Source organism: Nomascus leucogenys, chromosome 18, assembly GCF_006542625.1.
Source record: "Nomascus leucogenys isolate Asia chromosome 18, Asia_NLE_v1, whole genome shotgun sequence".
NCBI classification, from domain to species: Eukaryota; Metazoa; Chordata; class Mammalia; order Primates; family Hylobatidae; genus Nomascus; species Nomascus leucogenys.
In genome coordinates, this window is record NC_044398.1 from 100525553 (window position 1) to 100546106 (window position 20554).

Here is a 20554-nt window from a genome sequence, read left to right on the forward strand (position 1 = left end):
CCAGGCATGGTGACATGTGCCTGTGGTCCCAGCTAATTGAGAGGCTGAGGTGGGAGGATTACCTAAGCCCAGGGAGTTCGAGGCTGCAATGAGCCAAGATCACGTCACTGTACTCCAGCCTGGATGACAGAAGGAGACCCTGCCTCAAAAAAAAAAAAATAATAAGTAAATAAATAAAAAGAATATATTCACTATTTTGTTTACCAAAGTCTCTTAAAGGAGGTGACTTAACTACACTATGGACCCAATTACTCAGCCAGTAAGAGGACATGGTCCCTGCCCACAGAAAGCTGATGTCCAGCCTGACCTCACTACAGAACCATGCAGTTAAAGTGGTGGGCGTGGCTATGCAGAGATGGGCAGGTGCTGGGAGAGTCAAGGGCAGCCCCGTGGCTGGCCAGGGGGTCAGACAGACCAGTTGGGGAGCTGCATCACTCACCCAGGAAAAGTGATGACGGCTTAGATGGCACCGTAAGAGCAGGGAGGATCACACTTATGTCCAGAAAGTGAAACATAAAACAGCTAAACATGTACCACACAGTTTTCATATAAAAATTTTATATATATAAAATTAAAAATAATAGAGATGGGGTTTTGCTTGTCGTCCCGGATGGTTTCAAACTCCTGAGCTCAAGTGATCTGCCTGCCTCAGCCTCCCAACATGATGTAATTACAGGCATGAGCCACCATGCCTGGCCACTTTTTTCTGTTTTGAGACGGGGTCTCACTCTGTCTCCCAGGCTGGACTTCAGTGGCATGATCATAACTCACTGCAGTCTCAACCTCCTGGGCTCAAGCGATCCTCCCACCTCAGCCTCCTGAGTAGTGGGACCACGGGTGTGCACCACCGTGTCCAGCTAATTTGTGTATTTTTGTGGAGATGGGGTCTTATCATGTTGCCCAGGCTGCCCTCAAACTCCAGAGCTCAAGTGATCCGCCCTCCTTGGCCTCCCAAAGTGCTGGATTACAGACCTGAGCCACCACACCAGGCTGCCCCACACATTGTAAAGTTTTGCTTCCCCCTAATGTCAGATTCCAAAGACAGCAGCCTTCACGAGCCAGAAAGAAACATCAGTCATTTTGAAATCAACATCCAAGTGAAGTGCAGAAAGGCCTCTGGATTTTTGAAACGGCAATAACAGATGATGTAATACAGACAAAGACGCCCCCACCCCACCGCATGCTTTACATGACACGGCACAGCTTCCACGCCAGGAGCTTCAATCATGTAAAGCGAATGCAGTCCCATCAAGACCACAGCATTGGCTGAGCAGCTACTCCATGCTGGGCACTGTCCTGGGCGCTGGAAGTACAGCAAAGAACGAAACCAAGACCATGCCCTACAGAAGCCTGCATTCCAGCGGGACAGACAGACTTCAAAACACAGAGCAGGAAAATGCACAGCGTGTCAGATGCTGATGATTACTAAGAGAACAACAAAGCAGGCAAAGAGACAGGACTGTTTGAATGAGGGTGGTGCAAATTCAAATAATCAGACAGCCTTTGCTGGGAAGGTGATATCTGAGCAAAGATTCGAGACGGTGGGCAGAGCCCCAGAGCCTTCCCGGCAGAGCAGAGGAGGCAGGGGAAGCTCTGGACTCACAGCTGTTCAGCACGGCCACCACACGACCACTTCCAGACAGAGCCCCTGGCTGCTGGGTAGGGACAGCAGCACCTCAGAGTACCCTTTCTGGGGTCACTTCTGGCACCCTCTGCAAACCTCAAAGGGGAAGTGTGAGGCCTGGGGCTGTCCATCAGGGCCCAGGCACCTCCCGAAGGAGCCTCTCAAAGCCAGCCAATCGCCGGCTCCAGACCTACGCTGTCAGACATCTCTGTGGCCACCGGACCACTGCCACTCTCATGGGTGTGATGACATGGGGCCTGTCTACTGGTAGTCTTCTGCCTTCGTGGAATTCTGCAACTTCCTTCCTGCCTCGGCCACAGCATGTCAGCCAAGAACCTGTCAGGGTCCCTCCCTGGCAGGACGATGTTTAGAAGCTCAACACAGTGCTCCTGCCTCCTCTTCAGGCCCATCAGAACTTGCTACCATGGGTGTGTTTTAATAAATAACTTTATTTCTGCAGCAAAAAAAAAAAATAAATAGATAGTTGCAGTATTACCTTTTAAAGCACTTTTAAGCATCAATTGTGAAATAAAAAGCCCGAGCAAAAGCCCTCTTTGAGTGTGAAGTGTCTAAATATTTATTTGTACTACTATTGTTGTAAATGGCAGCATTTTTAGGTGGTGATTAAACTGCATTAACAGCATCCCGAGACCGCCTGCCATGATCTGGAGGAAACGCACTGCCAGGGCCCACGTGCAGGGTAGGGTCCTGCCAGGCTCCCAAAATGCCCCGTCCCAGCACTCAGTCCCATGGAGGCAGCACAGCCTCAAGGAGGCCAGCGACTCTGGGCCTGGAGCTGAGTCCTTCAGCCCCTGCACAGCCCAATCAATCTGCCACCCACTTGGTGACCCCAAATTGTAGCAAGTAAACACTTCCGGTTACTCAATGGCTTCTGAAATTTAAATCTCTGGAACGATTTACAGCAATAAGACCCTAGGTGCACCTGTCTACTATCCTTTTCCTAATACAATGGGCTAGGCGTGGTGGCTCATGCCTGTAATCCCCCATTTTGGGAGGCCAAGGCAGGAGAACTGCTTGGGCCCAGGTGTTGGGAGACCAGCCTGGGTAACATGGCGAGACCTCACCTCTAATAAAAAAAAAATCTGCTGGCTGTGGTGGCGCACACCTGTAATCCCAGCTACTAGGGAGGCTAAAGTGGGAGAATTACTTGAGCCCAGGAGGCTGAGGCTGCAGTGAGCCATGGTCATACCACCACACTCCAGCAAGGGTGACAGAACAAAACCTTGTCTCTTTTTAAAAAAGAAGTAAAAATTAAAAAAAAAAAAAAAAAAAAAAAGAGGCCGGGCGCAGTGGCTCACGCTTGTAATCCCAGCACTTTGGGAGGCCGAGGCGGGTGGATCACGAGGTCAGGAGATCGAGACCACGGTGAAACCCCGTCTCTACTAAAAATACAAAAAATTAGCTGGGCGTGGTGGCGGGCGCCTGTAGTCCCAGCTACTTGGAGAGGCTGAGGCAGGAGAATGGCGTGAACCCGGAAGGCAGAGCTTGCAGTGAGCCGAGATCACGCCACTGCACTCCAGCCTGGGCGACAGAGCAAGACTCCGTCCCAAAAAAAAAAAAAAAAAAAGAGCCAGGCACGGTGGTGTGCACCTGTGGTTCCACCTACAGCTGAGGTGGGAGGATCACTTGGGCTGAGAGTTCAAGGTTGAGGTGAGCTATCATCGAGACCGTGTACTCCAGTCTGGGCAACACAGCAAGGCTCTTTCTCTCTCTCTCTGTCTCTCTTTTTTTTTTTTTTAAAGGAGCTTGGCCGGGTGCAGGGGCTCATGCCTGTAAACCCAGCACTTTGGGAGGCCGAGGCGGGTGGATCACGAGGTCAGGAGATCGAGACCATCCTGGCTAACAGGGTGAAACCCCATCTCTACTAAAAATACAAAAAATTAGCCGGGCGTGGTAGCGGGCGCCTGTAGTCCCAGCTACTCAGGAGGCTGAGGCAGGAGAATGGCATGAACCTGGGAGGTGGAGCTTGCAGTGAGCCAAGATTGCGCCACTGCACTCCAGCCTGGGCCACAGAGGGAGACTCTATCTTCAAAAACAAAACAAAAAAAAAGGAGCTCCTCACAAGAGAAGTCCACCAAAAACACCAGTGCCCACCCCACAGGTGTGGGGTCACCACGCAAGGCCCCCACTCCCTGGTTATGATCTGATCACTGGGCTTTCCTACAAACACACAGGTGCATGCACCACACCCAAGGGAAGGCGGGGAGCTGTGGCCTGCCTCGCCAGCAGCCTCGCACACTGGCTCCCTGGGGCTCCTCGTGGCCAAGGCCTGCCCAGGTCAGTGCGGCTTCTTTCCCACCAGGAGCCTCCTGCCAACCACGTCTTTCCACACCCCCTTCTCAGTCCTGGCAATCAATCAATCTCCCCACTCAGGACAGGACCCCCTCTGTCCTCTTCTACACCACTGTCGAGACAAGCTCCTGTGACTTCATCAGTGCTGAGAAACGTGAAAGACGTGCCATGGCACAGGTCTACTGAGAACAGGGAAGGGCCAATGTTCTAAATGGAATGTGGCTGGGAGAATGAGCACCATCAACAGGTTAGGTCCTTAAAGCTACCAGGTGCCATCCCTCAAGTCTCTGGAAGAGGGGCTCTCACATCCCCCCACGCCACTCAATGACGAGTCACTGCCCCCTACTTATTCCCACAGGCAGATGGGACCACCAGGTGCGGGTCCTGTTGCTCTTTTCCAGAGCAGGCATTCAGGTTTCAGCCAGCCCCAGCCCGAGCCCGAGCCCCCAACCACACCTCTGATAGGAAAACGAACCTGAGTTTTAAACAAATTGAAACTTGTAAAAATGTAGCCCATGGGTAAACTGGGCATTTTCTGAGGATTTTGTTTCATAAAATATGTATATAAGAACTTACAGTTTCAATTTCTTTAACTTTTCTGGGTATGAAGTTCAGCAGTCTCCATCTCTCAGAAGTAGAAATCAGGCAGGGCGCAGTGGCTCATGCCTGTAATCCCAGCACTTCCGGAGGCCGAAGTGGGAAGATGGCTTGAGTCCAGGAGTTCAAGACCACTCTGTGCAATATAGTGAAACCCCATCTCTACAAAAAAAAATTTAAAAAGTAGCCAGGCGTAGTGGCGTGTGCCTACAGTCCTAGCTACCAGTGAGGCTGAGGCAGGAGAATCACCTGAGGCCAGGAGTTCAAGACTACCCTGGGCAACACAGTGAGACCCCATCTCTTTTTAAGAACCCCATCTTTTTTAAAGTAAAAAAAACAGATACTGTCTTGGCCGGGCACAGTGGCTCATGCCTGTAATCCCAGCACTTTGGGAGGCCAAAGCAGGCGCATCATCTGAGATCAGCAGTTTGAGACCAGCCTGGCCAATAGGCGAAACCCCACCTCTGCTAAAAATACAAACATTAGCTGGGTGTGGTGGCGCGCATCTATAATCCCAGCTACTCGGGAGGCTGAGGCAGGAGAATCGCTTGAACCCGGGAGGCAGAGGTTGCAGTGGGCAGGGATTGCGTCACTGCATTCCAGCCTGGGTAAAAAAAGCGAAACTCTGTCTCAAAAAAGATGGAAATCAGGGCGCCTCCTATGGTCAAGATGCTGTCACGCAGATGAACACTTTAGCCAGCAAGAGAAAGGATCCCAAACAGAAAGCTAAGCTACCTTTAAATGGCAGTGTGTGCTCTGGAGCCTGGGAATGCAGTGCGACAGGTACAGCCAGCGCCCGCACACTCTCACACGCGGCAAGTAGGAACTGCTCTCTCCAGGCCCCCGGACCAAAGTTGTGGGAGGCTGCCACAATCCACCCAGCTCATCTCCAAAGGGATACTGCCCTCAGGTCAGCTGTGCTCACTGGCAAAGAACAGTCTGGTAAAAACCTCCTTTCACCCCAGAAAACTCCCCAAAGCTAGGCCCAGCACAGAAAACCACGTGGAGGAAGGGGGTGTTGGGGAGGGACAGCCGCCACCTTCCCCTACCCCTCAGGCTGCCACCACCAAGGACAACTGTGGTGGACTAGCAAAACTGATGCCCCAGTCGAGTTCCAGGCTTACAGCTTACCTGTGGGTAAGCCACTGCTCTCTGACCCATCAAGACTCTTGTATAAAATGAGGCTAATGACATGGGCCCACTCGCAAGGGCTGCGGGACCCACACCAGACAGGAGTATGAAGCACTCTGTGGAGTCTGGCGGGCAGCTCACAGGGCAGGCCCTGTGGCGGAGGGGATTCTTGGTGTGCTCGTACCAGCAACCCGTGCCCAAAGGCTCTGCCCACGCTGGTCCTTGACCACGGGCAGACGGGGAGCTGGCCCACAGCAGGCAAGTGCTCACCAATGCTCTCCCGCGGTGCAACTCAGCAAAACGCAGCTCGCCCCCACCAGCGTGGAGCCCTGGCAACAGGTGAGGGCCGGAGGAAAGCTGTTTCTATTTCTCCACGAAGGGAGGGAGGAGCAGCTCCAAGGACAGCTACTCAATCTGTCCTCCCACAGCCATCTCCACTGGCCTCCCAAGGAGCCTCTCACTTACCCAGGGCAGACAGAGGGCAACGAGGCGGGGACTGCCAACTGCCTCAAGTCTAGTCCTCAGGCTCAAACGGGCTGCCAGCCTCAGGAAGCGCCAGGTCTCAATTTCACTAACCCACATCTTCAACATTAACTTTGTACACTTGTCACACAAACATATGATGAAACACCAAAAGTACAAGATTTCTCCGCAAGGAGGCTTTGTTCACTTCCTGCACTTTGGAGCTTCCTACAGGTATACTTTAAACACCACTGATCAACATGAAAACCAGGATGCCAGTTACCTCTGAACGGGAGGGGCCAGAAACTACAGTCTGGAGGGCCACTCGAGCCTTCTGGTAAAATCCTGTTTTTCAGGTAGGGTGGTGGGCACATGTGAGTTTATTTTCATTCTTTAGACTCTCCATATATCTTCTGTGTGCCCCTTATAGATATAACTTTAAATGGTGTTGTTTAAAATAAATAAAATGCCATTTTTCTATACTAAGAAAAAAACATTTATTAACTGCTTGCTGTTTGCCACACATTCTTCTGAGCATTTTACATGTATTATCGTGGTTAGTCCTCAAAACAACTCTGGGAGTGGGTACCATCAGCATCCTTTCTACAGATTGGGACACTGACTATACAGCCGGCTTTTGTCCAGTCAAACACTCCACAGTGAGGTCACGCGCAATTCTGAAGCAGAATCCAACTACAGAGCCCACACTCCCAGCCCTCCTGTGAGTAGGGGGTCGCCCATGTGAGGCTGATGTGTGTTCACCAGGGAACCAGGAGGGGCTGGAGGAAAACTGCAGCACCTAATCCTCAGTGCCTCGCCACACCACAGGCCACACCCTCTTTCCTGCCAATTCCCCTACATGGCATCTAGGCAACACAGTCAGAAATTCAGACCAAGATTTATATTACTAAAACATTCATTGAGAAGTTACTCCTAGGCCAGTTGCGGTGGCTCACGCCTGTAATCCCAGCACTTTGGGAGGCCGAGGCGGGTGGATTACCTGAGGTCAGGAGTTGGAGACCAGCCTGACCAACATGGAGAAACCCTGTCTCTACTAAAAATACAAAATTAGCCGGGTGTGGGGGCACATGCCTGTAGTCCCAGCTACTCCGGAGGCTGAGGCAGGAGAACCACTTGAACCCGGGAGGCAGAGGTTGCAGTGAGCTGAGATCGCGCCACCGCACTCCAGCCTGGGCAAAAGAGTGAGACTCCGTCTCAAAAAAAAAAAAAAGAAAAAGAAAAAGACAAAGAAAAAAAAAGACAGGCGCAGCAGGCAGAAGGGGAGCAAACTCATCTCAAACCTGCCTCACATCCCCTGGAGGGATGCGGCCCCACCCGACTGGAAACCAGCCCTGTCAGTCTGCCTTGCTGGGGACGGCTCTGTCCCTGCAGAGTGTCCCAGGAGCATCCATGCCTGCAGAAAGTGGTCAGAGCAGCAGGTGCCTGGACTCCATGCCAGCTCTGAACCAAAAGTCAGAAGGCCTCCAGGTCCCAAGTGTCTTCATTTAGAAACTGGAAGGATCCAACTGGGTGAGCAAGAAGGTCCCTTCCGAAATTAAATTACCGCGAGTGTCCTACAATCTATGACACAAAACCCGCAAGTAGCAGAGGGCAGGGCAGGCTTACGTGCCTCCTTTTAGTAAAGTAAAACTAATTTTGCCAGACACAGTGGAGTGTACCTGTAGTCCCAGCTACTCAGGAGGCTGAGGTGGGAGGGCCGCTTGAGCCCAGGAGTTGGAGACTGCAGTGAGCTATGATCCCACCACTGCACTCCAGCCCGGATGACAGAGCAAGACCTCATCTCTAAAGCAAACAATAATAATTTTTTAAAACTTTTGTAAGTAATTTTGTTTACCGTCACCAGTGATGAGTCACGTGGATGTCATGTACCCCAATACGACACACTAAGGGCAACTCATCTCTGTGGGATTCTTCCTAACCCCACAACCTGTCCAACCACAAGACATCAAACAAACCCAAATGAAGGCACATTCTGCAAAATACCTGACCAGGACTCTTCAAAAGTACCAAGGTGATGACAAACAGGGAAGGACGGCAGCTATCCTACACCAGAGCGGGAGAATGAGACAGGACAACGCGATGCGATGCGGCACCGGTGGCGGGGTCCTGGGACAGCAAGGACATCAGGGGGAAAACTGATAAAATCCAAAACGGGCTTGTCGCTCGGTGAGTAGTGTGGTGCGTGTGAACACCCCAGTTTTGACAGAGGTATCATGGTCATGTCATAGCATTAGGGAAAGCTGGCTGGGGGAAATTATGCAAATTCTGTGTTGTCTGCAATTTTTCTACATACCTAAAAGTATTCCAAAATAGTTTATGTTTTAAATAATTTTGTTAGGAGGCTATTTTGAGAGCTTCAAGTAAACTCACAGGATCTGAAAACATCCTATGTCATTCAAAACCTGACTCTAACTCAATGCACAACATTAACTTGCAAAATGTAGGGCTACTGAAGGGAAATAATATACTTGAAAGGAAAAAAGCCCTAACAGAACAAGTTTAGTATGAATTTCTTATTACCACCAACTTCTTTGGCATGTTTTGTCCAAAAGGTCTCAGAGTTTGGATGCAAACCCAGCCTCCCAGCAGAAGCCAGCTGTATCAGGCGAGTGCAGGCCGCCTGGAGGTCCTCCAGGCCCACACGAAGAGCGCCTCCCACTCAGAACCTCCCCCACAGGAGGCTGATTCCCTGCTCAGGCAACCCAGACCTCCCCGAGTGGCCACCCCAGCCAGGAGAGTTCCTCCCCTGCTAGTCCGCGTTGGGGCCCAGACTCTGCCCAGCTCTCTGAAGCAGCCCCACAAAGGCCGGCCACCCTCTCCTGCTCAGACACTAACTACCCTCCCTCTTTGGGCACCATCTGCAATGGCCGTGCTGTTGACTGTTTCCCTTCTGCCCCTGGGGCTCAGAGAGGGACAGGAGCATCAGGTGGACTGTCCCCCTTCAAGCTGCAGAAGCAACCTTTTTCACACAAGAATTTCCTTGGGCCAGGAGCATGGGGCCCATTCTGTACATAACCACTTCTCCTAAACCAGTCGGGGCCCGTCCTCACCCTTTTTGCCCCAGACACAAAGCTCAGCGCCAGCAGCATCTGCACAGGAGAGCTTGCTAAGATTTTTTTTTTAAGCATCATTTTGAGCTTGAGACTTTTTACGGAATGAGAACACAATGCATTCACCAATAAAATCTGTATTTAGATGCACATTTTAAAACTATATATCTGATAATAGCCAGCTACGTACATACAACCAAAAGACTATAATTCTGACCAATGAAAAAAACCCATGAAAGAAAAATGCCAACCTGCAGGAAGAACACGTGAGTTACCAATGGAAAAGCAGCCGGAAGCGCTCTGAGCATCTGAGCGTCTGAGCCTGTGCTCTGAAGGAGCTGTGTACTCCCTCAGCCTCGCGTCCAGAGTCAGGCCCAACTGGGAGAGAGAAACGCAGATGAACCTAGTGCTCACCCTCAGGAAGGACCCCCAATGATGTCCACATGCGGGGAAATGAGCAGCCGTCAGGCTTCCTAGCTCCTAAGTTGGGAGCTTGCTCACTAACCTGCCTCCCCAAGGTCTGGCTGCTGCAGCTCTCCAGATCAAACCTTCCAAAGAACAGGGCTGAGTAAAGCCAGCACTCAAAGACTGATCTATCCCCATCCTTTCCCACAGGGGAGGTCCAACCAGTGCTGTGTGCCAGCCAGCAGTGGCACACGGTGGGTCTGAAGGTCAGTTAGTCCCGCCCACCCCCGAGGTCGGAGAGCTCTCACTCACTGAGCACTGGGCCTGGGCCTGGGTGCACAGCGGGGACCCCAAGACAGGTGGGCTCCTCAGATCCTCACTGCTGGGCTCCCCAAGGACCATCAGTCACACAACCATCCTGGGGATGTAGCTGCAGCTCTACAGGTGGCTGCACCTACCCACAGAGCACACGTCCCTTTTACCACCACAGGACACCTTAGAAACTAGAGCAAAGTCAAGGCCTAGAAAAAGCCCCCTGGCACCTTGCCCAAGCAGGAAAGAGACTATGAGACCAGGGCCCTGCTGTCAGGAAGGAAAAGTAGCTTAAGGTTAGAAGGGCCACTAAGGAAGGCCGGGCATGGTGGTTCACGCCTGTAATCCCAGCACTTTGGGAGGCCGAGGCAGATGGCTTGAGGTCAGGAGTTCAAGACCAGCCTGGCCAACATGGTGAAACCCCGTCTCTACTAAAAATACAAAAATTAGCCCAGCATGGTGGCAGGAGCCTGTAATCACAGCTACTCATGAGGCTGAGGCAGGAGAATCGCTTGAACCCGGGAGGTGGAGATTGCAGTGAGCCAAGATTGTGCCACTGCATTCCAGACTGGGCGACAGAGCGAGATTCTGTCTCAAAGCACTTTCAGAGGCTGAGGTGGGTAGATCACGAGGTCAGGAGTTCAAGATCAGCCTAACCAAGATGGTGAAACCCCGTCTCTACTACAAATACAAAAATTAGACGGACGCAGTGGTAGGCACTTGTAATCACAGCTACTCAGGAGGCTGACACAGCAGAATTGCTTGAACCCGGCTGGCAGAGGTTGCAGTGAGCCGAGATCGCGCCACTGCACTCCAGCCTGGGTGACAGAGTGAGACTGCATCTCAAAAAAAAACAAAAGAAAGAAAAAAAAAATTACCTTTAGCTCATCATCTCCTAAGCAGTATTCTTGCCGTAAATACTTAGCCTGAACCTAATCTCACGAGGAAACAATGAGACAAATCCAGATTGTGAATCCTGTATTTATACAAAATACGAGACAACTAGTCTCGTATTTTAAGAAATGCCAGCCAAGTTGCTGTAGCTCACGCCTGTATTCCCAGCACTTTGGGAGGAGCAGGTGGTAGGATAACTCTAATCCAGTCCAAGACCAGCCTGGGCAACAAAGCGAGACCCCATCTGTACAAAAGATTTTAAAAATTATAATTAGCCAGTGTTGGGCGTGGTGGTTCACGCCTGTAATCTCAGCACTTTGGGAGGCCAAGGCGGGTGAATCATGACATCAGGAGTTCGCGACCAGCCTGGCCAAGATGGTAAAACCACGTCTTTATTGAAAATATAAAAATTAGCTGGGTGTGGCGGTGGGCACCTGTAATCCCAGCTACTCATGAGGCCGAAGCAGGAGAATTGCTTGAACCCAGGAGGCAGAGGCTGCAGTGAGCCGACATCACACCACTGCACTCCAGCCTGGGCAACAGAGCCAGACTCCGTCTCAAAAAAAAAAAAAAAATTAGCCAGGTGTGGTGGCACAGGCCTATAGTCCCAGCTGCTCAGGAGGCTAAGGCTGGAAAATGGCTGAGCCCAAGGGAGTTCAAGGCTGCAGTGAGCTATGATCATGCCACTGCATTCTAGTTGGGGCAACAAAACAAAACTCCGTCTCTAAAAAAAAAAAAAGAAGAAGAAGAAGAAAGGGCTTTGAGGAGGACGGGTGACCACTGAGGAAGGCTGCATGTCACCTTTGCATTAGAAAATGCCATGCCATGTTATGATAAAACTCCGTCTCTACTAAAAATGCAAAAATTAGCCAGGACTGATGGTACACACCTGTAAGTCCCAGCTACTTGGGAGGCTGAGGCAGGAGAATCACTTGAACCCAGAAGGCGGAGGCTGCAGTGAGCCAAGATCACACTACTGCACTCCAGCCTGGGCAACAGCATGAGATTCCATCTCAAACAAAAGAAAAAAAACATGCCATGTTAATGCTATCTCAGATGTGATAGAGGTTGTACAGGAGACAGCTTTTGAGCTCAGAAGGCACTTGGAGAAGGATTCTGGGGTGAAATGCAATCATGTGTGTGACTTACTTTCAAATAATAAAAATAATAGAAAAAAATTTTGGGCCGGGCACGGTGGCTCATGCCTGTAATCCCAGCACTTTGGGAGGCCGAGGCGGGCAGATCACGAGGTCAGGAGATCGACTCCATCCTGGCTAACACGGTGAAACCCCGCCTCTACTAAAAATACAAAAAAATTAGCCGGGTGTGGTGGCAGGCGCCTGTGGTCCCAGCTACTCGGGAGGCTGAGGCAGGAGAATGGGGTGAACCCGGGAGGCGGAGCTTGCAGTGAGCTGAGATCGCGCCACCGCACTTCAGCCTGGGCGACAGAGCGAGACTCCGTCTCAAAAACAAAAAAAAAAAAAAAAAATTTTTGGGAGGTGAGGGGTAACATATACAAGCAAATATGGAAAAGGTTAACAACTGGTAGAATCCAGGTGAAAGGGCTAGGGATATTCATGGTACTATGCTTTCAACTATTCTTTAGTTTTGAAATTTTTCAGAATAAAAATTAGTGGAGAAAGGTTCATCTTCAGTCCAGTAAGTTCCAGGAGACAGAGCCAGACCTACCTTATTCACCACTGTTTCTCCACTGCTAGCTCAATGCGTGGTCCTCATCCCACTGGCCCAGGGAACCATTGCTAATATTTCTGCGGGATCCTCCCTCCAAGCTTTTTCCTGGGCCTGAGGAAAGTTACCCTGGGCATGCTGCTTTGCAACCAGGTCTCTTCGGGTAGAAACACCTTGTAACCACCTGTCAGGAAAGTACAGTCCGCCCTCCCGCCCTCCCGATCCATAGGTTGACTCCACATGCATGGATTCAGCCAACAGTGGATAGAAAATATTGGAAATACAAGAAATTGCATCTGTACTGAACATGCACAGACTTTTTTTTATTGTCATTATTCCCTAAAGAGTATAGTAAAGCAGGCTGGGCACAGTGGCTCACGCCGGTAATCCCACCACTTTCGGGGAGGCCGAGGTGGGCGGATCACCTGAGGTCAGGAGTTTGAGACCAGCCTGGCCAATATGGCGAAACCCAGTCTCTACTAAAAATACAAAAAAAAAAAAAAAATTAGCCGGGTGTGGTGGCATGTGTCTGTAATCCCAGCTACTCATGAGGCTGAGGTAGGAGAATTGCTTCAACCTGAAAGACGGACGTTGCGGTGAGCCAAGATCGTGCCACTGCACTCCAGCCTGGGAGACAGAGCAAGACTCTGTCTCAAAAACAAACAAACAAAAAAAAAAACCCAGCAGATTGGTCAGAAAAGACTGTACAGCCACAGGGGTTTCCATGTAGGGAAATTTCTCCAGGCAAGGAGGAAAAGCCTGAAGAAGACAAGAACTGCTGAGAACTGGGCAGCAGGGAACATCCTGGACCCACCTGGGCCGCACAGGCTGGAAAGAGAGGCCCTGGCAGGGCACCCGAGCCTGGGCCCCTCATGGAGGAGGAACAAAGTGACAGGCCAGGAGAGGAGGGGGAGGTGCAGGAGTACTGGCACCCAGGGACCAGCCAGCAAGTCCTTAGAGCCCTCCCTCACCAGAAAATGGGAAGCAGGAAGGACAGCGGCAATGGCCAGAGTGAGGAGAATGCAGCATCCTGCAGCTCCATGGAGTGAGCGCCTCCGTCACGGAGCAGCCCTGGCCGCCATGCAACTGAGGCCACAGCACTGAGGGTCCCACCAATGCAGCAAGGGGCGAGAGACACCACACCTAAGACTCAGGAGCAAGGTCCTGTCCCCGCTCCCAACCCTGCGGCTCCTAGAATCACCGAGGCAGAACTGAACAGTGAGTGCGGGCCCCTTTCCCACATGTTCCACTGCAAAGGTCAATGCACACCAGGAGCATTTCAGGGAGGCTTCGAGTCTTCCCTGCAAATCTCATCAGCCTTTTCTGATGGCATTCAATGCACAGCGGTCACTTTCAGCTACAACCCCTCCTACTGCAGTCAAATTAATTCCAAAAGGGAAAAAACAGGTTAAAGAATGGGACTTTAACGATGAATTTATTGTAAAAAATAAGCCCGTAGCCAGAAGAATCCTGACTGGCATCCTGCTGAGACACACAGCCTCTCCTCAGCCCTCTCCAGCACGGGCAGGGGGCACTGTCACCAGCTCGGCAAACACGCAGGAGACGGGGACCTCCAGAACTAACGTCTTTGGTCTCCAGACATACCTTCCAACCTCATCTTTAAATATTTCGAATCCCTGCGTGCTACAAGCTGATTTGAAACACAGATTGGGCCGGTCCCCAGCACAGTGGCTGGTAGAGACGGCATCTGATCTTGTCTGTGGAATGACAGAAGTCACTGGACTGTCCAGGAACTACATGCCCACCTTCATCAGATGGAAACCACATAGTTGTTTATTCTGCAGGGGGCCGTGTGCTCAACAGTGAGCTGCTAATGTCAGGCTTGTCCATCTTCTTCACACACAGGCTCTACAGTACTGTCAGTTCTCAATTCCGTGGGCCCCTGTATAATCCAACTCTTTAAACAGAAAACAGGCTGGGTGCGGTGGCTCGTGCCTGTAATCCCAGCACTTTGGGAGACCGAGGCGGGAGGATCCCTTGAGCCCAGAAGTTTGAGTAGCCTGGGCAACATAGCAAGACCTCATCTCAATAAATAAATTAAATAAATAAATAATGTAGGTGCTGCGTGCCTGTAATCCCAGCTACTTGGAAGGCTGAGGCACGAGAATCACTTGAACCCACGAGGCGGAGGCTGCAGTGAGCCGAAGTCATGCCATTGTACTCCAGCCTGCGTGATGGAACGAGACTGTCTCGAAAAAATAAATAAACAAACAGAAACCAGAATCAGGCACTCTTACAAGGGATGTGTAGCCCAGAAACACAAGCTTAACACTTTCTAAATGACCTGGAATTTCTTGGAGCAAAAATTCCAGTTTAAATATCACGAAAATTGTCTAGACTAAGAGAATGGAAACGGACTTTGTGCAACCAACATCAGGTACAGAAAAGAGACCCCAACAATCACCATGAACCCAAACAGGCCTTTCTCCTCACTAAGAGAGAAGAGAACAGACAGAACCCATGCCCCGTTACTCTTTGAGAAAATGTGCCCTGCCTGTGATCTAACAGCTAAAGACGGAACATACAACCTGTTCTCAATATTCAAATAATTTTTTAAAGGACATGGGATCACACTGAGCAAGTGAATAATGCAATTCTGTTACAGAAGAATGCACGGCTGAAAAGACCTGAGCAATTCATGTCCAAAACTTGCAGTTTCCACACCAGCACTTCCTCCCGGCACACTGCCCTTTGAACCTGCTTTCTAAACAACTGTGCTGGGCAGCCTGGTGGCCACATGTCATCGCACGGCAGGTGTGTAGCAGCACACAGCACCCTGGCCCTCGCACCTGCTTGGGGGACTGTTTCTGCACCCAGTGCTTCTCTGCAGCCACAACCTGCCCCACACAGAACTGCAGCACCATGTGGCATCCTGTCCAAGTCCATTTCCACAGAAGGTGCCTCTTCAGAAGGGGAAAGTGCCACGCCAGTGCCCACTCTCTTCCAAACACATCCTCTCAGAAGGGACTGGCCACGCTTGCCCCCTCATTTCTGCAGCGCTTCCCAGTTCATCACCTGCTTGCCGGACTCCATCTCCCACCGGTGTCAATCAGCTGCCCTGGAGCATCTCAACCCCGGGTCAGGCGCCTCGGGGGATGAGCACATAGAATGAAAAAGGAACACGCCCTGTTTCTCCCCAAAACTGTGCTGAACGCGGTCTAGAGGGCCAAGACCTGTCAAGAAGAGCTGCCCAAGGCCTCTTTTCAGGCCCCACATCTCTGCAGGCTGCTGCTGGATCCTTCTCAGAAGAACACATCTCAGAAGAGCAGAACAAACCACTTCCCTCTTACTACTGGGACCTCACCTTGCCAGCTCTGGACTCAGCTTGGACTGGCTGTCGGGGCATTGCTGGGGACACGAATACATCACACTATGCACCAGACCAGCCACATAAGGAGGAACTCCCCAAAAGGAGGGAGAAAATCGAAAGCCACTTCTCTCCATGCTCCCTGCTTCTCCCCTCACCTTCCCCTAAGGATGCAGCCACCTTTGCAAAAGACAGAACCACCCTAGGGAGGGCAGGAGGCCACTCTGCCTAGTCCCCCAATTCTACCTTCAGCAAAATCATTACATGTTTCTTTGTTCCAAAGGGAGGATTCCAAGCCTCACCCATTCAGCGTATCGGCCCTCAAACAAGGCCAAATCACAGCCTCTTTCCAAACAGCTGCTTTCTGACAGCAGGAGGCTGAAACAGGCCCCGGGGTCACAGAGTTCAGCCATCTGCCAAAGAAATATGTACAGTTCTTCCATATGAAGACACCCCTCCTGCCTCCAACATGGCATGGTCAAGACATTCAGGCCCAATCCCCGGGAAGACATCCTGGGCAGTGGCACTGAAGATTTCCTTAGAGTGCTGGGCTGAGCTGCCCGGCAGACTCTCCCTCAGGGGCTCCGAACGTGAGGGGCAGGGTCTCTACCACTTATGAGGCAGGTACTTAACGCCTCTGCAGCTCAGCTTTTGCACCTGTAAAATGGGAACAACACCTACCTCACAATGAGGTGTGAAAGTACCTAGGGAAGCGCCTGTCTTGAGCAGTCAGCTCAAGAAATGGTATTCACTGCCTCCGGCCCACTTAGCAACAGACTGGGCCAGGCCACTGTCTGCCTTCACGCTCGCACTGCTCCCCCTGTTGGCTGTCCACGCGTACACACGCGGGAAAGTTCACTGGGAAGGGGGCTTCTCACAAAGGGCCTACAGGGCCACCCTGAAGTCCAGATGCAAACCCACTGGAATCCTGAAGGTCTATCCATCCTCAGGTGAAAATCCAGTATCAGGGCTGCCTCTACCATTACGGACAGGAAACATGGCATGTTCTCACACACGTACACATGGGGGAATCCAGCTGACAGAGAGGCAAAAGCCTCGTTCGTGACACTTCCTCATGTGGAAATCTATCTTGTATTCTATCATTCTTGCTCATTGGATTCCAGTGTTTCTGTGCAAAAAAGCCGTCTTATGCGAAGAAAACTGCAGATATTAAATGTCCATCACGTGGAACTGCCAAGGCCATGAGAAAATTTGCTCTTTCCTCTTCCCGTGGATGACACCAAATACACACCTTGCATTGCAACAGCGTTACTGCGTGCGAGTTAACCTCACAAACTTCGCCATGACTGTCACTGGGTGCAGGTTAACCTCACAAACTTCGCCATGACTCTCGGCCCCAGCCTCCACTGAGCTCGCCAAGCCACCTAATTCATGTTTTTATGTTACCCGGGCCACTCTGGGGTACAGCCACACATGTCGAAATAGCGAAAGGCATCCCTTTCAACCCTTCAACATTTTTCTCAACTGAACCTTCTTCCTTAACACTTCAGATTACCACTCATCTCTACAAAGTCCAGGAGTGAGCTGCAGAAAGTTCAAGAGCCTCCTGACGTAGTTAGAAAATTCAGTGTCACTCTGCATTTCTCTCAGAAGAGGGCCCATACCTTTCCTCAGGTTCTCAAACAGACTCACAACCCCCACCCCCACAAAAAAAAAAGATCAAGAACGCCTATCAAAAAGCCACATCTGCCGGGCGTGGTGGCTCACGCCTGTAATCCTTGCACTTTGGGAGGACGAGGCGGGCAGATCACTTGAGGTCAGGAGTTCGAAACCAGCCTGGCCAACATGACGAAACACCTTCTTTACTAAAAATACAAAAATTAGCCGGGCATGGTGGCACACGCCTGTAATCCCAGCTACTCGGGAGGCTGTGGCAGGAGAATCGCTGGAATCCGGGAGGTGGAGGTTGCAGTGAGCCGAGATCGCATCACTGCACTACAGCCTGCGCGTCGGGGGCAAGACTCCATCAAAAATTGAAGATAAGGGATCAATTAAATTTCTTGGGTTTTCCTTCGTTTAAAATATTTGCCTTTTAAATCAAATTTTAAAGCTATGTAGACTTTCTTCCATCACCCACCACTGCACATCGCATACAAGGCATAAATTTTTAAACCATCGTCCCCAGACTGTAGAACTTAGCATATGGAAAACATAAAAACACAAGGGATACTTTTAGCGACAGAGAGAAAATATAGAAACATCAGCGACACTTTCAGCAAAACATTTCACCCAACAAGTGGTTTGTTTTGGTCCTTCCCCTAAAATCCCTCCTACCTGTCAAGCTCACTTTCCCCTCGGTGATCCTGCACATTCGGCCTCCCAGGGGCTTCCCACAACGCTGAGCACAGCCACGGGCAGGAAAAGCACCCAAATGCCCCTTGGCCGGGCCGTGAAAGGAGAGTTTTCCCGACCACTGTCATCAAGAATCTGGAAACGGGGGCCCAGTAGCATCAGGTGCTTTCAGCAAGAACTTGCACCTTCTGCTTCTCTCGCAGGCGGAGACGCAGGGACCCCGTTCCAGGTGGAAGCCCAGGGCGGTTCCTCTACAGACAGAACCGAAAGGTAACCCTGGAGGCTCGGCTCCAGGCTGCGCCGAGCCGAAAACAAACTTTCCAGGCACTTCCACCCCGCTGGGCCGGGTGACACCTCCCGGCCTCCCCCGCCCTCCGCGCGTCTGTCAGCGCCCCCGGCCAGGCCGGCGCTCGCCGCAACCCAGGCCCGGGCTCCCTGCCACAGCCAAGCAGCGCCCTCGGCCGGCGCCCGCCATCCGCGGCCCGGCCGCCCGGCTGCAGGTGAGGAGGCACCCGGCCCTCGGGACCCCGGGCCGCCCCGCCTCGCCGGACCCGGGCGGCCGCCGGACCCGGCATGGTAACAAGCCGGCGCGCCCAGTCCGCCGCCGCGCGCTCACCAGCTGGCTGGTGGTCCTGGCCATGGGCCCCGCGTCGGCGCGGGCACCTCCCCCGCAGCGCTGCGCGGATCGGCGCCTCCTCAGCGTCCTCCTCCCCGAAACGGAGCCCCAGCAATGGCCGCCCTCATCCTGCGCCCGCCCCGCCGCCCGCCGCCCCCGGCGCCTCCCCGCCCCCGCGCGACGCCGGGCAGGACTTCCGTCGCGCCGCAGCCGACGCCCGCGCCCATTGGCCGCGCCCATCGTCGCTCCGCCGCGGCCTCAGTGGGCCCCGCCTCCGCCCCAGCTGCATTTCCGGGTTGGGGCCTGGCGGGCGGGAGAGGCCCGGCCCCGCCTGGGGAGGGGGACCTCGCGCGAACCAATCCCAGGGCCTGCGGGGCGGGGCTGGGCGGGGCTGGGCGAGGCAGGGGGCGAGCTGTCATTCCGGGATCCCAGACCGGGAAACTGAGGCTCAGAAGGGACCAGGCTCCGGCCAAGGTCACGCCCGAGGTAGCGGCGGAGTTGTGCTCGAACCCGGAACTCGGATTCCGGAGCCGGCTCTGCGTAAACTCAGAGGCGCAACTTTGCTAGTTTCACAACTAACAAGCGTTCACGGAAGGAAATCTGGGCTATAAAGTCACATTCATGGCCGGGCGCGGTGGCTCACTTTGGGAGGCGGAGGTCGAGGCGGGCGGATCACTTGAGGTGAGGAGTTCGAGGCCAGCCTGCCCACATGGAGAAACCCCGCCTCTACTAAAAATATAAAATTAGCCAGGCGCCTTGTAGTTGCTAATGTCGGTGATGTTTTTGTGGATTTTTTGTTTTGGGTTTTGGGGTTTTTTGAGATGGGAATTTGCTCTGTTGCCCAGGCTGGAGTGCAGTGGCTCGATCTCTTCTCACTGCAACCTCCGCCTACCAGGTTGAAGCGATTCTCCTGCCTCAGCCTCCCGAGTAGCTGGGACTTACAGGCATGTGCCACCACGCACAGGCAAATGTTTGTATTTTTTTTGTAGAGACAGGGTTTCACCATGTTGGCCAGGGGCTGGTCTCGAACTCCAGCGATCTGCCTGTCTGCGCCTCCCAAAGTGCTGGGATTACAGGCGTGAGTCACCACGCCTGGCCAACTTTTTTTATACTGACACATGCCCATGCAGTTCTTGAGTAATGCACAGAAAAAACGGAAGCAGTGAAGGACAAACAGCTTGAGGAACTAGTACACGGTGAACTCTAGAACACAGAGCCCGGCGTGGAGGAGCCTCAGGGGCAGGAGCCAAGGGTCAAGGGTCACAACAAGAAAGCATCTCAGCAGGCACCAGGGAGCAGGGGAGAGAGGAGCAGCTGAAGGTCAAGGAAGAAAGGACAGTTCTTAGTTGTCCTGGGGGCCCCAGTGGCAGCCAGCATGCTTGGCCAAGTCCAAGGCAAGCTAGACCAGGAAGCCCCTCGCCCTCTGGCGACACAGACAAATCTCCCCTTGGGTCAGGTCCAACTGCTCATCCCAGGACACCACACAGACAGCGGATGTCTCACCTGGCTCAGCACGGTTCTCCCGACCTAGGCTGGAGGAAGGAGACTGACCCCTCTCTTTATCTCACCCTTTCCTACCCAGAACCTCTGTCTATGGCCAATGGATGACCTGAGGCCAAGAATGCAATAACTTGGCCTGACGTTGTGAGGTCATGGTCTATCCAGGGAGGGGCAAGAAAATGACCACAACCATCCCGGGAGTGGCTGGAAAGCTGCCTCGTGTGTGGCACTGTGCTGCGTCTACGCATTCCTCACTCGCCTCTACAACGCTCATGGCACAAGGGAGGGAACAGGGGTGC

The 20554-nt window shown here is 52.4% G+C and overlaps 1 protein-coding gene across 4 annotated transcripts in view; it reads right to left on the minus strand.

The window, feature by feature from the left end:
• Positions 1 to 18926, minus strand: part of LOC100593010 (3-phosphoinositide-dependent protein kinase 1) — a 71800-nt gene extending 52874 nt beyond the window's left edge. For 2 of the 4 annotated variants that reach the window (XM_030798915.1, XM_030798912.1), the window contains exon 1: positions 18756 to 18926. In XM_030798915.1, the coding sequence (XP_030654775.1) occupies positions 18756 to 18779 (24 nt within the window). In that variant the 5' untranslated portion in view covers positions 18780 to 18926. Of the gene's footprint in view, positions 1 to 4513; positions 4596 to 18755 lie in introns of those variants that run through there. The other 2 variants (XM_030798913.1, XM_030798914.1) reach the window with 2 other exon arrangements.
• Between the last annotated feature and the right edge of the window lie 1628 nt (positions 18927 to 20554).